The sequence below is a fragment of the Gavia stellata genome, chromosome 2 (assembly GCF_030936135.1).
Source record: "Gavia stellata isolate bGavSte3 chromosome 2, bGavSte3.hap2, whole genome shotgun sequence".
Lineage (NCBI taxonomy): Eukaryota > Metazoa > Chordata > Aves > Gaviiformes > Gaviidae > Gavia > Gavia stellata.
In genome coordinates, this window is record NC_082595.1 from 26170959 (window position 1) to 26187338 (window position 16380).

The 16380-nt window shown below is 39.8% G+C and overlaps 1 protein-coding gene across 1 annotated transcript in view; it reads left to right on the forward strand.

Annotated features, from left to right (window-relative positions):
• The first annotated feature begins 545 nt into the window (after positions 1-545).
• The window catches only part of PLD5 (phospholipase D family member 5), a 189086-nt gene continuing 173251 nt past the window's right edge, over positions 546-16380 (forward strand). Inside the window, 1 exon segment of the mRNA XM_059835612.1 lies at positions 546-731. Within this exon segment, the coding sequence (XP_059691595.1) occupies positions 546-731 (186 nt within the window).

Below are 16380 nucleotides of genomic sequence, written 5' to 3' on the forward strand. Positions count from 1 at the left end.
GGGCTCTTCCGTGCTGCTTTCTGCTTCCCCGAAGGTGGCTGCCGAGGAGGGGGAGGCGAGGGAGGAGCCGGCTTCATCCCCGGGCGGGCGGCGGCCCCTCCACTGCGCCAACCTGCAGGCGGGCTGGAGGCAGCAGCCCCGCCCGGCCTCTGTCTGCGTGGGGCCGCGCCTCCACTCGCGTCCGTCCCGGGCAGAGCCGCAAGCAGCCGCTTCCCGCTGCGCCGGTCCTGGACTGCAGCTTGCTGGCGGCGAGGGCAACAAGCAGCGGCATCTTGGAGCGCCTTCTTTCCTGAGTGCCCTTTCGTCTCTCTCAGTCCGCTCCTCTCTCGTACCTGCAGCCTTTCCTTCTCCCTCCACTCCTCCTACCTTGTTATTTCTCCTTTTCTCCCCCTTCTCTTTCCATTTTCTAGTTTTTGGGGTGTTTTTGCTTTCCTTATCCTCCTTCTTCCCTCATCCTGTTCTTTTTTGGACCCTCTTCGTCCAGTGCCTTTTAATTTCTTGATTTCTTCTGATTTTTTCCTTGGACTTTGCCTTGTCATGTCAAGATGGAAGTCAGGCATGACTGGCTCTCCTCATCCCCCCATGAGGGCTTCGAGCAGATGAGGCTGAAGAGCAGACCCAGGGAGCCTTCCCCAAGCCTCACCAGAGTAGGTGCGAACTTCTACAGCACTGTCAAGCAGCAGGACTACAGTGCCAGTGTCTGGCTAAGGAGGAAAGACAAACTGGAGCACGTAAGCCAGCTTCTATTTCCCCCCTTTTTTTCTTTCTAGACCTCTGTCTAGGTACTGTTAGGCTACCTCTCTACCAGCTTGGACTCCAGAAGAAAAGTGTTGCTTCAGTAACTGGGCATGGCATTTCCCAAATGGTAGAGAAAGGAGCTACTTAGAGGTCCAAGGCTGGTCAAATCTGAGGTAAACAGGATGTCAGGACTGTTCCCAAACCACATGCAAGTCTATTCCTAACTGGAAATATTTCTGAATGTTCTTGGCTTATTCATTCTTCTATTCCCACAAATTCAGCGCTGATGTGGGAGGAGAAAGATTGGGATGGTGCAGATGGAGGTTAGAGCGTTTATCTCACGGTGATTATAATGTAGTTCTAGAATTGCTAAAAGCAAATAGCTTTTTTTAATTCTAGCTGTGATTTCCCTCCCCCCCCCCCCCCCCCCCAGCCGCTTCTTTTTCTTCTTCTTCATGCATGGGACTTTGAAAATACTCAATCTATGTGGGGTAGAGGAGATTTCCTTCAAGACATCTATTCCTGCAGCAGTAGTACATGACTTAACTAAGTGTGTTTGGGACCACAATAGAACTGATACTGTGTATAGCTCTAGTGAATATTTTATGAGAATTTAAGGTGCTTCTAAGTATTCCTGTCTCAGATGATGTTTGAAAGCATTTTTCATGTTACTTCTAGCAGCAAGGAAATGGGTTGACATGACCTGCATACTGTGTAAGAGTTTTCTGAATAGCTTATTAGATGAAACCCATTGTTACAGTGTACAGTACAATCAAAACAGGGAAATAGCTGCATTTACAGGGATGCAAAAGAATGTGGATGGGTTTGCATAATGCAACAGTCTGCCATTCTTTACATTAGTGAGTAATTTGCAATCACAGTCACACTGACTTCAAGATGCACAGAAAAATATTTCTTGTGGTACAGCCACCTGAAGTCTCTTTGGATAGAAATGGTCTCATTACAAGGGTAAATTGCCTTTATTACATGAAAATCCTAGATGGCATAGTAGAGTCCTCTGAAGATGAAACCTGAAAAAAGCTCCTCTATCAACTAGTTCATGGAGTATTAATTACCACCCCCCCACCCCCAATCTACAGAGTATTTTATCCCTGTTAGTGAAATCTTAAACTTGAGTTGTTTACACTTCCGAGGAAATGACAAGGAGTGATGAACTGTTAGAAATATCACATTTCAAATCTTGAGAAAGGTATTGAATCCCATCTGCCTTCTTACACATGTTTTTGTGATTCTTCACACTAACAATGAGGCTTCACAGTAGTAAGCTTGTAAGCAGAGTATTCTCCCATTGTGAATCAAGAAGAAAGGTCAATGCCTTATCTCAGTACAGCTGATGGCTAAAACATAGAAAGCACAGAAATCTGAGCTCTGGCTTTTGTAACAGGTTTTTGCTACGTGTGCCTACATGTTGATATGTGTCATTGAATGATTGTTAACTTGGCGGGGAGAATAATCTGTCAACAGTTTGATAGCTAACTACTGTTCTGGTAGCTGAATATTAGCATGTTAAGATATCTGTATTTTAAATCATACCACTATTAGCATGGACAAGGAAAACGGGCATTAACTCGTTTGAAGATTACAAGTGCAAACCCTTTATTTTGTGTGTGGGTTTTTTGTGGTTTTTTTGGACAAAGTCAGTATTTTGTCATAACAGTAATCTTCAATAACCCTGCAACATTGGTGTGAAAAGCTTTTTCTGTAATCAGTTTGGTATGAATGTATGTTCTTCTGGGGCTTTCCCTCACATTTGATCCAGTTGTTTTATTCCCGGAGCCTATTTGAACAATGTAAAGAAACAAATTGAACATTGATATTTCTTGCTTGCCATGAAGTATTTATTTCATTGACATTTATTGTGAATACCCAGCAGTACATTAGATATGCCAACACTATATATTTGAAAATACTTTGTTTTTATGATTTAAGGTAACTGCATTACTTGTGAGTGTTGTAATAGACAGGCTATTGCATAGCTCCCCTTAATGAATGTAAACAAAATATGTATTAATTTCTAGATTGCATTTTGCTTATACAGTTTTGGAGCAAGGTTGTTATTTTCTGTTTTCAGTTAAATCTGTTTGGAGTGTTTTCTTGCCAAAATAAGTTATTTCCTACACTCCACTCTTCCACTCCAACAGACAAACTAATTTGAGATGCATCATTTTGAACAGTATAGTCAATGATATATGATAGCTGGCCAATATTGGATACTGAAGACATACAAACTTCATGAGGTGGATGGAGAACATGAATAACATTTCATTGCAGCTCCCTCTGAGCTAATCATGTTACTTGATACCTACAAAAAAAATCAAAATATGAGGAGTGAGCATTTATGTAGGCACTGATTTTTTTCATAAATTTGATGCTACATAATGACAGATATAGGCAGAAGAAGGGTATATAGTGAGTGTAAGTCATGAACAGATTTTGAAGTTTCACATGTACTCTTTAGGCCTTGTGGCGGGGGTTGGTTTTTGCTTCATTGAAATTATTGCCTAAATTGATTTCAGTGTGGTTGTAATAGGGATAAAATTGGGTCGGTATATTTTGTATGCTACTTCCAGTAAATCCTTGTAGACCACAGTAGATATATTATATTGACTTTCATTAAAGTGAGTAGCGTGGCTTATTCATGTGCGACACTTCTTATTAGTCCATATATAGTTTGAGGGACTAAAAAACATCTTCTGAAGACAACTTTTAACAAATTGTTTATATATATATATATAAAAAATCTCAAATACAGAAACAGTTTGTTTCTAGATTTCAAAACTGTAACAAAGTTGTGGGTTTTGGTGTTGTATTTTTTGGGGGTCTTTTGGTGGTTTTGTGTTTGGGGTTGGTTTTTTTTTTCTTTTTTAAACAGTTCTCAATTTGAAGACTGTGGTAAAGAGGTTCAAAATTCATCTGTTGCCATATCTCTTCTAAAAGCACAGAACAAGTTCAGATGCACAAATATGGTACAGTTTCTTTAAAATTGTTCCATACTTAATTGTTGACTGATCATAGAGGAAGTCAAAATCTGGAACATATTACTGGCATCTTGCTAATTGATTGTTCTTCAAATGGCTCTTAATACAGTGTGTCTCCTCATTGGTTAATTGCTTATGTGTGTTATCTTTTTCTAAGTGGCAGTAACACATACAAGATCTGAACACAACTCACCACTATTTTATTTTGTGAACTCAGACGTGGTACTTAAGATTAAATGGATCTGCTGTAACATGTTTAAAGATAGGCCAATGAGGGGTTTTTGCTGAAGTGAGGGCTCAGTGTACATGTGTGCTGTAGACAACGGGTCAAAGGGCCGTACTTTTAACGGAGGAAATTACTAGAGGTGTGAGGAACTCTGACATTGCAGATGTGACCACAATGATGTTGCAAACCTTTGGCTGAAATTCCTGCAGAGTTGAGATTGTTCAGATTCTATATACCTGCCTTCAGCTGGTTCCTCATTGCCTTTTTGTGAAGTTGTTTGCCTAGTACTGGGAGTGTTGGAGTGAAAACTGTTGTGTGAAATATTCTTAAAGTCTCTTTTGCGTAGTGTTTTTTTGTTTGTTTGTCTTTGTCTGGTATTGCCTTTTTTAATGAAATGTGAATTGGTTAAGAGAAAAAGAAAGAGGAGGCAGGGATGGGGAGAAAGAGTAGCTAACCTGATAGCCTTTAGCTGGTGGGAGTTACCTATGTCTGGTTTAATTTACAGCAGCTCTCCATCATGTCTGTGTATCCTTCAGTAATGACAAGTACTGTATAGCTGCTTTCCTAGTACATCAGCAAAGAATTCTAGAGAACTTAATTTTAAATAATCAAAACTTAAAAGCAGAACAGATTTCTTTCTAAGCTACAACAGATATGCTTCAAGCATATATTCTTTTTTATGACAAACACAGGTATTCCTTCTCAAAGATGTAGTGGTAGTCTTTCTCTAATAACTTTTAAATTTAATTATTAATTATGTTAAAACATTTTAAAAGTGGTCTCTTAAGAAACTGCTTCAAGACTGTAACTTTTTGGGAGACCTGTTATCGGAACAGTTTTATTTTCTGGAGATCCTCAGTCTGTTACCTTTAGCATTATCATAATTAGGAGACGTTATTGATGATTCTTGCATCATCTTTTGTTTTTACTTAAGTTCTGATCAGTAGCAAAGGCAACAGTTGGGATTTTCAGATTCTAAGTACTTTTGCTGTTATGAGAGTTGACTTGACCAGTTGATGTTATGCTGTTGATCAGCATACCACTATCCCTTCAGCAGCGTTGCTATCCAGAGAGAAAAGAGACTATGATGTAGAGGGAGGGTAGTGTCGCGTGGCAACAGAGGCAGATATCTAACATGCAAATGTTAGGCCTAAGACAATTTACAGCGCTGCCTGACAAGCGTGGCTGTGATACTTCTCAGAGCCTCATGACCAAATCAGAAATAAAATATAACTTTCATTCACCTGTCATAACATCTTTATACAGAAGTTGAAATCCCAAATCCAATTCTGCCAGTTCTTTTTTATTATTAAAAAACTAGTAGTTTTCTTAGGCAGCCTTTTTTCTCTTTTTTCTTTTTGTTTTTTTCTTTTCTTACAATACAGGAAATTCTTTACAAAAACATTGTTGGACAGTTTAAAATTGAGTTTCTGCTCCTGAATGTGAATTAGCACAAGTGTCAAAAGTCAGAGGACAGATTTATAGGCTTCAGAATTTGACATCCTGAGCATGTCAGAAGACACCATGTGCATAGCTATAACCTGTAACATGTAAACAAAACAAAAAAGGTGGATGTAGCTTGATGTAAAGCAAGTAACAGCAGTGAAACTCAATCAAGCCAAATCAGCTGCTGGACAGAGCCAACAACTTTAACTTAGGGGAGGGTAACAAAAGGATCTAAAGCAGGAATCAAAAAAATCATTAACCACATTCCCAAAGCGGCTCCCGTCTTGCAGTAAATGCAAACACATGGCTTTTTTGAGTTAAATGAATTGACAGAGTCTTTTGCACTAAGCAGGTATAAATAATTTGTTATCTGGAATAATGTCAGATACCAAGAAGAGTGGACTGCAGCATGTGTGACGGTACGTAAGTGGCGACAATAAGGAGGGTTCTAAAGAGTGGGTTTCCAGCATTTGGACCTTTTGATGGCATGGTTGCAGATTATAATTCCAAATGCCTATCTGGTCCTGGAGATAGATATCCATATTTAGATTTCATCATTAAAATCAAAGGAACAAACTCCATTAAGTAGAGGGACTCTGGCTTTTTCTCAACAGAAGACTGACATTTGCCTGCCTATAACGGTGGTGCTAACATGCGTTAAGGTTCTTGCTTAAGGAGTAGCAGCATGCAGTTTGCTTCACTGCTGACAGGCTGTGTGTGGAGGAATTCTGTTGAAATGCTGCTTTCCTTGAAGGTGTCTTTCTCTAGTAATGTTTTGTAGACAAACATAATTAGAGAAAGTAAATGTTCAGAGAAGTGGAAAAAGGAAACCAAAATCATTGAACAGTGTTGGGAAAATACTGAATAGCATTTTAGGGCAGAAAATACAAACCTGTTTCTTTCAAAAATAGTATGGGGAATTTGAAATCTTGACTTTTGGTGGGGAAAGAATAACTTATTTCAGTAGTTACCATGCATAAAAGTAATTTTGTATTGCAAAGCAGTGAAAATATAATACCTAATAGTTCATTTTTCTCTTTCTAGTTTTGGTGGGTTAACCTTGCTTGTCTGCCAGCAGCCCACCAAGCCACTCTCTCACTCCCCTCAACAGGACAGGGGGAGAAAATGAGATAAAACATCTTGTAGCTTGAGATAAAGACAGGGAGATCACTCACCAGCTACTGTCACAGGCAAAATGGACTCAACTTGGGGAAAATTAATTTTATGTATTGCCAATTAAAAATAGGGTAGGATGGTGAGAAACAAGGACAAGACTAAAAACACTTTCTCCCCTCCCCACATCTTTCCAGGCTCAACTTCAGTCCTTTGTTCCTGCCTCTTCTACCTCCTTCCCCCCAATCCCCCAAGTGGCACAAGGTATTGGGGAATGGGGATTGCAGTCAGTTCATTAAAAATTTGTTTCTGCTGCTCCTTCCTCCTCACACTGTTCCCCTGCTGTGGTGTGGGGTCCCTCCCATGGGATACAGTCCTTGCCAGCTGTTCCAATGTGGGTCCTTCCCACAGGCTGCAGCTCTTCAAAAACTGCTCCAGCATGGGTCCTTTCCATGGGGTACAGTCCTTCAGGAATGGACTGCTCCAGCATGGGTCTCCCATGGGCTGCGGTTCCTGCCAGCGAAGCTGCTCCAGCATTGGCTCCTTTCCACAGGCCACAGCTGCTGCCAGAGCCTGCTCCTGCATGGGCTTTCCATGGGCTGCAGCTTCCTTTAGGGCACATCCACATGCTCTGGTGTAGGGTCCTCCATGGGCTGCAGTGTGGATATCTGCTCTGGCGTGGTCCTCCATGGGCTGCAGGGGGTCAACCTACTTCATCATGTTCTTCAGGATCAGCAGAGGAATCTCTGCTCTGGCACCTGGAACACCTCCTTCCCTTTCTCCTTCACTGACCTTGGTGTCTGCAGGGCTGTTTATCTCACATTTTTCTTGCTTTTCTCACACAGTTGCTGTGTGCTGGGATTTTTTTCCCTTTCTTAAACACGTTATTGACAGAGGGACCACCAGCGTTGTTGATGGGCCCAGCTTTGGCAAGCGGTCGGGTCTGTCGTGGGTCTGTCATGGGCCCAGCTGGAACTGGCTGTGTCCAACATGGAGGCAGCCCCTGGTCTCACAGAGGCCATATCTGCAGCACCCCCCCACACCCAACCAAAACCTAGCCATGTAAACCCCATACACTAGTCTTAGAAGCTACTTTCCTTTCTCTGACATATGAGAAAAACTTTCAACATTACATTGATCTAGCGCATCGGTTCTGATGATTTCAACATCAGTCACTTTGAAAGTCCAAATCTCTAAAGCTAAAATTAAAACATTTGAGAGGCATAGTCACTGTAACAGACTTAATTTATAGTGTCTGGCTTCATGTTGTTGCACAAGAAAACAAAACAACTTGAAGTTTCAAAGTTGCATTTCAAATTGATTTATATATGCATGTATAAATTTAATTCAGCCCATTCAAGAATTTTTAGAAATGAATTTTTCTGGTTTCTGAACAAAAGACCTAAATCTTAGGTTATGTTTGTTCCAGATGCTAACTTCAGTGAAGATATGGGAGAAGTGGTTTTCACTGCTATGCCTTTACTAACACTACCAGCATTAAGGAAAATCCAAATTACTTTTTTGCTACTGTCATCCCTTCTTTTTATCAGCTTTGACCATCCTTGTTTAAGGATTTTGAAATAGCAGCTTTAGAAACTTGCAACTTAAACTTCGTGTCTGTTACACAAATGAATACTCTGCAGTCTTCAGTGGTTTGGTCTTGTAGCAGAACATTGACGGTAACACTTTTAAAGATAGCAGGAGTACTTAAGACACTAGGAAAATTATCCTTAATGAATATCTCCTCAAAATTGCAATCACTTCGCTGTCTGTAGAGGATGCCCAAAGAAGGTAGTCTCTGTGCCTGAATGTATGTTTAGCTTAGGCCTTATTCCATTCCAGAACAAGGAATGCTAAAATACTGCAGTGAAAATCTCTTTAACAGACCAGCACATGCCAATGATTAATAAACCCCACTCCATTGTCATTCAAGATGGGAAACTACATGCTCTTAATCATTCCTAAAAAAGACAGTCCTGTTCTGGCAGTAGACTCCTTAGGTCTCTCATCCCTGATGGAGCCCTTTCCTGAGGGACATACTTATGGTTGCCCACCTCTTGCCTTGCTCTTTTTGTAATACTATTTAAGGTCTGATTCCCAGGCCTTTTATGTAGTTTCATTACTGAGAGGGGGGGAAAAAAAAGGTGCCCTGCTAATGTCTTGGAAGGTCCATCCTGGCCTGTATCAGAAACAGTGTGGCCAGCAGGAGTAGGGAAGTGATGGTGCCCCTGTACTTGGCGCTGGTGAGACTGCACCTCAAATACTGTGTTTTGGGCCCCTCACTACAAGAAGGACATTGAGGTGCTGGCGCATGTCCAGAGAAGGGTGACGAAGCTGGTGAGGGGTCTGGAGCACAAGTCTTATGAGGAGCGGCTGAGGGAACTGGGGTTGTTCAGTCTGGAGAAGAGGAGGCTGAGGGGAGACCTTATCGCTCTCTACAATTACCTGAAAGGGGGTTGCGGAGAGGTGGGTGTTGGTCTCGTCTCCCAAGTGACTAGCGACAGACCAAGAGGAAATGGCCTCAAGTTGCACCAGGGGAGGTTTAGGCTGGATATTAGGAAAAATTTCTTTACTGAGAGAGTGGTGAAACACTGGAACAGGCTGCCCAGGGAGGTGGTGGAGTCACTGTCCCTGGAGGTGTTCAAGAAACGTGTGGACGTGCCATTGTGGGACATGGTTTAGTGGGCATGGTGGTGTTAGTTGATGGTTGGACTTGATGATCTTACAGGTCTTTTCCAACCTTAGTGATTCTGTGATATATCCTTTTAAACTGCACATTCCCTCTGTCATATTTCAGAATCTGAAAGGAGGTTTCTTACAGTGAGATTTGGATATTATTTTTTTTTAACTTTTGCATTACTAGAATCTTCATTACTAGATGACAGCTGTTAGAGTGAAAAAGTATAACATTAATTTTCCAGTGCAGTGACACTCCTCTAGTGTCTGTAACATTGTGTAGTCTGAGTGGACAATCAAGTTGCTTGCAATCTGTCCTTCGCAGTTCTTGGGAGGTAGAGTAGATTATTTGAGGATATATCTAGAGTAGGCAATAGGTACATGCTGGGATCTGTATCATCTAATCATGCTGGGATCTGTATTGCCTAATCAGCCAAATCGGGGACCTGTGCTGCTGCTTGCTCGTGACCTGTATGACCAGGTTTCCAGAATGGGGGAACAATGACGTGAATGTATACCTAGGTGTTATCTTACCTGGTGGGGATACAGTTGAGCCATTTATTGAGAACTGAGGCACTCTCAGATTCACTGGACTTAGTGTTATAAAGGAAGCAAGTTAGTCTACTGTTCCCTCAGAGTGATTTATATACCGGCCTTCTTGTGATTGTCTGGCTATCTACTGTGCCTTATGGGCAGAAGGGCCACTCAGATAAAGTGAAGAAATATGTGTGGGGAGTTAGGAGAACCTCAGAAGTTCAGGAAGAGGACGAGGGGGAATGAATGACACATTGGTGCCAGTGAAGTGAATTAATTTGATCAGAAATTAATTTTTATTAGATCACAAACATATTCCTAGGTTTTTTGGATGCTTATCCATCAAAACTTAGTCTGATGTGGGTTGTTTTTAAGGTTTGCTCTTCAGAACTCTTTCACTTTTATAAAGGCTTTCCAGATAGAACATAGGGCTTGAGTATTTTTATAGGGATTTGGTTTCTTTTGTTTTGATCAATGCATTGTGTAATTCGACAATGTAGATAATATCTAGCCCTGGACAGAGAAATATCAGAGTGGTATTTTTAGTGATACTTCATTGGCTTGCTCTTTGAAGACAAATTTACCTGTTTTCTTTTACTTTTGCACAACCTGTAAACCCTCTTCTCTATGTACAGTATTTGTAGGTGAATACAGTTGTGCATTTTATTGATTTTTCTTATTAAACCCAAGAATTTAAAAAAACTTAGTAAGTTCTATTTCTGACTGCGTAATCAGCAGCTTGTTTTATAATTTATATAGTTGCTGCAGCTCATAAATACTAGTCATTCTATTCCAATTTTTGCTATTTGTATTTCACTATTTACAGTTGTAATGAAATGTTTAATGGAATAAAAAAACTGATGTATCTGAGAATTGCTATTAATAAACAAATAGTGATTCAGATAATTCCTGCTATTCTGATACACTAAATAGGCTGGATTTCCCCAAGGCATTTTAAACTGTTTGGAGCAGCACCAAATGTGGAGCAGTGCTAAGATGGTGATTGTGACCAGTTTAACTTTCATGATCCCGTTGTTACTGCAATAAAGGCATATTTACTTGGGGTTATACTCTAACTTGATTCTCTAAAAGCTAGTATATGCTGTAAAAAGCTGTCATAATGAGCAGATATGTGTTTGTTTTGAAACACGTGAATGAGTAAAAGTTACTAATGTTTTCAGTATTTTCAGCCACAGTAAACATGGCATGTCTTGCTTTTGTGTTACAGAAATTGTGCTGCTGCCCATTAAGTTCCATGACTGATCCTTTCTAGGCAGGAGGTTTTTGATAAGGGAATATGCGTTATGTGTGCTGAACAAACTTCAGGCATTACCTCAACTGACGCGCGCTGCTTACAGGAATGGTGTTAAAGGTGACAGTGATTTGAATCCTACTTCCTCAATGCAGTTTGGGCACTTTTGTTTGATCTTGTTCCAAAGTCATGGTAAAGTCTCCATTGACTTCACTAATACAGATTTAATTTGTATGTGAGCTCCTTGAGAGAAGACTATGGATCAGCTCAGCTGTCATGGGTTTGGGGCAAAAAAGCAAGTTCAATATATCATGCTAAGCAGCTGGGGGAAAAATCTGTCTCGGGGTCCTCACCTTTTCTTGAGATTTAAGTCTCTGGATCATCAGGATAGTTGCTGGATCTATTATTTGAGAGCACTTTGCAGTTAGCACAGGGGAAAATCTTTGACAGGCTATGAAAAGGACAGAAGGCAGCCTAATATAACAGATGGGAAGTAAGAAACTGTAAGGTCTATGTAAGCATGCAAAAAATTACATAGATCCAGTTGCCTTTGATTTAAGTCCACCTTAAGGAGTTTCAGAATGGAGAATACAGAAGGAAAGAAGTCAGACAGTGCATTTGAAACTTCAGTTATCTGCCAAGACTAATGAATGAATACCTAAAGAAAACTCAGAAAAACAAGGCTACCTATGAAATTGTTTCTTTGCTCCCAATTGGAATACTTCTGTTCCTCATTAGAAAGTGTAGGTTAAAAAAAAGTCTTGTCATGCTAAAAAACGAATCAAACCTAAACTGGAATACGATCTCAGTTTAATGATAGCAGGCATCATCTGTTTTCATGTTTTGTGCTCACTTGAGTGGAAATGTGCACCTGCTTTAATAATAATAATTGGGAAAAAAAAAAAAACCAAATAAAAAAACCTGTTCCCTCTTGTGGAAAATGAATTAGGTGAGCAAATAGAAGAATGTGCATGGATGTGACTAGTGGCTACAATAAAGATAGAGACTTTTGTCAGGTTCTGCTATTTCCCCATAGTTGTTTATTTGGGAGGACTCATGAGCATCTAGAAAGTATTGTATTCCTGGAACACTAAGAAAAAACCCAAGTGATTAGAGAATGTATAGAAATTCTGAAACAGCATCTTTCCTGTGGCTTTCTGGTGGCTGCTGACAGAAGCTGTCCTGTTTAGCATCTTCATGGGCAGTGGTAAAATAGCCAGCATGAATTAGGTTGGGAAGATGAGTAGAATGGAGTAAGTTAGGGCTAAAGCTTTGTCAGTTTGCTTTAGGACCTGAAGAGCTCTAAGTGCCTATGCAGTATGATGGGTGGGGATTTTCTGTCTTTATAAATGATGTGCATTTGTAACTCTGTGCTGCCCATTCACTGTTACCTTCTGGAATAAAGTGGTTCAAAGGTTTCAAGCCAATGGGTTAGCTGAGGTAGCGATCACATTTTTTCCTTTCTTCCCCTAAATCAGTATTTCCAATAACTTCTTCCAGCTTATTAAAGAATTGTCTTATGGCCCGCAGCAGTGCGTTTAGTCCTGGAAACTCTAATATTGAAGGTGTGCTATCTACTGACCTTTGTGGTCTTTGATGCCTTATGGAAAAGTAGTTTCCCTAAGTTTTCAACAGGTTTCATAATGCTATGTTCTGGTAGGATAGTGAGCCTATCCTTCACATCAATTAGACACGGCTTCAGTCACAATTTGAAGTGTTTGCTAAACTGTGCTGCTTCTCCATGTACCTTTTCATGGAAAACCACTATGTTTCATGAAGAGTTGACTTTTGCTATTTGCTAGATAAAAAGTCATTTGGAGTCATGCACACAGTCCTGTGCGTAAGTGCTGCTTAAGACAATATAGGATGAAGTATATTCAATACTGCCTCTATTGGATCTGTGATTTTTAGGTTCCTGAGAAGATGCATCTTTTGAGTAAGGCCTGTTAGATAAGTAAAGATTACACAGCTACCTTGGTTGGTGCAGCTGATGGGATGGTTCTAAGGAAACACAACTTGAAAATGAGTGGCTTAAAACAAGCAAACAAAAAAGAACACCAATGATGGAAAGCCCAACAATTTTGAAATTATTTGCAATTTGAAACTATTTATGAGTGATTTATTTGTAGAATGTGACTTATACCAAATCTGTGATGCTGAAGACTGATTGGTGCTTATTTGGGATGACGTGAGTGTAAAAAGGTCATCAATACACCAAATGCTGTTTCAGGCCCTTACAGTGAGCATGATTTATTGTTTGAATAACAACAACAATTCCTTTGGGTCTAGCATGAAACAAAGTCACTTATGTGCTTTGGAAAATGTTACCCTTTTGAACAAAGCAATTTCCTTTGTCAATGTGAGCTGCTGTCACTGCAGCTTTTTCTTTCAATTCCCTGTCGGGCGTGTGGCAGGCAGATAGCACCTAACCCTTTCTGTTTTATTTTATCCCATTTTATGCATATTGTTCTCTATGAGCTTTGTTGTCATGGCTCAGTTGCATCAAACTCCTGCTGTGGAAAGCTGGAATGTGCCAGCCTGTGTTCTCTGGCTGTGTGGTATATGGTTTTAATATACATCAGCCTAAATCAATTTATTTCTGCAACCATATGACAGCTGAAACCTTCGACTGCTGGAAATTTCAATTTTTAAAAAATATTTTTTCTTCAGTTTGTGCACTTTGTTCCTCTAGTCTATCTGCACTGGGGCTGTTCCAAGCATTCAATTTTTAAAAGCTACTGTATTGCACAACTCTTTCCCTTTTTACTTCTCCAAGGTTGGATTTACCTACCCAAACCAAGGCCTTTGGTTTTTCCTTTTTTTCTCTAATTTCAGCTCATCACTTCTTTCATGAGGCTTGATTTTTAAATTACTTTTCTTTATTCTCTTGTCCCCACCCTGCTGCCCTGTCCCCCTGAACTTCTCTGACAAATCCACAGCCCCCTTTTGTTATTGCATGTCACCTTCTGTGATGCACCTTGTGTATGGAACTCTCAGGGAAAATATGTCGAGTGAAATATATGTAGGATTTGCAAAAATACAGTTCTCTTACAAGGTTTATACATAATTTTTATACTGGTAGGGTAACAATTTCTGAAATTCTTAAGTGATTTAAACTCCTAAGTCCTGAGTATGCACTTTCGAAAACCCTGAAGTTACAAAGAAAATGGAAGGTTTCTGAGTTTGGGTTGGGCAACCGCCTTGCAAGTGCAGTCTATAGATCTAATAATATAAAAGGCAATGATTACACTAAGAACGACAAAAAATTTTGCCACCAGTGTGACTTTGTTGCATCAACCAACAGTGTGTTCTTTCAGAATCTCCTCTCCTTGTAATTAAATGAGAGCTCAGATGTTTTCAGTGCAGAGAAATGCAAGCAACTGTACCGTTGTGCCTTGAAAGGGATGAGAAAACTGTTTCTCAGTATTATGGAATCTGTTTTCCAAGAGATTGTGCATTTATTTTTATTTTTCAGACATAGGCAACTGAGAGAGTGCATCTTTTGAAGTTGGTTTGTGTAGGCAGTAAATAGGATTTTCTGTGATCTAGGGAGAAATTTGCAGCAGCTGTAGAAATGCTTGCTTACAGGAGCACCACTGTATATTAATACGTTCTGATTTACAGGCCACAGTACATGACACACATGAAGTCTTTGAAACTTGTGTATGTTTTAGCTCTCAGGTTACCACTGCATGTTGCGTTTGTGTTGTTTTGTTTTTTTAATACATTGCTTAAATTGGGGGGGGAAGGGGGCGTATTTTTGAAAGACTGTAAGATCCCTTCCTATTTGGACTAATCTGTTGACTGTATTTGAGCTCTTGCTTTCTATGATTTCTTTTTTGATAAAGTCTCTCCCCACCAGCTATTTGTGATTTTTTTTTTTTTTTTTTTTCATGCTTGTTTCTCCAGTATTTAGAAGATGAATGTTTTTTTATAGGAACCTTTGCAAATACTTGTTGCTTTGTTTATTCACTTTGTGATTCTGCTTGGCATCAAACATTCTCAGTTTATTTCTGGACATCATTAATTTTTGATAGCATATCTGGCTAATTTCTTCAGGCTCTGAGTGTGGAAGTTCTGACCTGAGTAGAATAGCTTGATGAGGAACCAGCTCCTGATTATTACCACCATGGTGGAAACACCTTCCCAAAATACCATTCTAGATAATAATTGCATGTCTAATTAGGACATCATGATGATGTAATTTGAAAACAACAAAACTGCTGGTAGTGGCCTCTCTTCTGTGAGTTATATTGGATTTATAGTATCTTGTTCTAGCTCTACTTAATTAACTTTAATTACATGTATATATATGTGTATGCTTTTAACCATTGAGATTGATACTGTAACTGATAGGTTTGTTTAGTTATATTTATTGCATATTTACCATGCATTGTGTTGTTTTTTCCCTTTTTGGTTAAAAAAAAAAAAAAAGGCTTGGTAGCAGAAAGGAAGGCTGTAAGGCTGTAGTCTTATATTGTCCTGGCTGCTGTGCTTTGCAGGAAGGGGGAGATGAGTAATTTTTTGAGAGCAGCTGAGCCATGAGGCCTGGAGAAGCTTTTAGGGTGGAGGTGGGACAAGTAGAGCAGGAGAGAAACTGGGAAGCCTGGAGGAAACTATAGGTTGGAAGATTCCTGAAAGGGCTCTGGAGGTGAAAACATGAGGATTGTTCAACTTGGAAAGCCTTTGAAAAGAGCCAAATCAGAGGAAAAGACCTGCCCTGCAAAATGATAGGGCCAAAATTTATTTTTCAGACTTTTCCATGCAGCGAGTTTGAGTTCTGGATTCTGTAATAGCTTAGTATTTTTGTGCTAGTAATTAGAAATAGAGAGGTGGGGGGTTTTTGTTTTTGTGGCAGTGTTTTTGTTTATTTTTTCTTGCTGTTTGGTTTTGTCTGTTCTTTCAGTATACTCACTTTGATATACTCAGTGATTTCACCTGAAGGCTCTGGCTGAAATAAAGATCCATCGTGAATGTCTGCATACAAACTGGCCAAATGTAGCAAGGCAAGAACAGAAAAAGCAACTTTTGTGGTTGACTTTTTGGAATAGTGGGCTCTAAAAATGTACAAGAATGTTGGTGCAGGGATTTGATTTTGAATAGGGGCCACTCTTGCTTTCCAAAAGCTGGAGGTATTCTAATTGTGAGTTAATTTTATTGAAGTCCCAATGCAGCTGACAAGTTCTTTGGTAGTTTTTATTGGTTTAAATTTTTCATTTATTTGCAATTCACTGTGTATGACTGGACACAAATAATGCTGTGTTCAGCTTGCCTTTTTTTTTTTAGTGTTTACTGTCTGCAGAGAAGACACACAAGTAATTTCTGGATGGCTATGCTAACACTTTTGACATAAGCCTTTGCAAATGTACACTTGCACAAATATTTCTGAGGTGAGC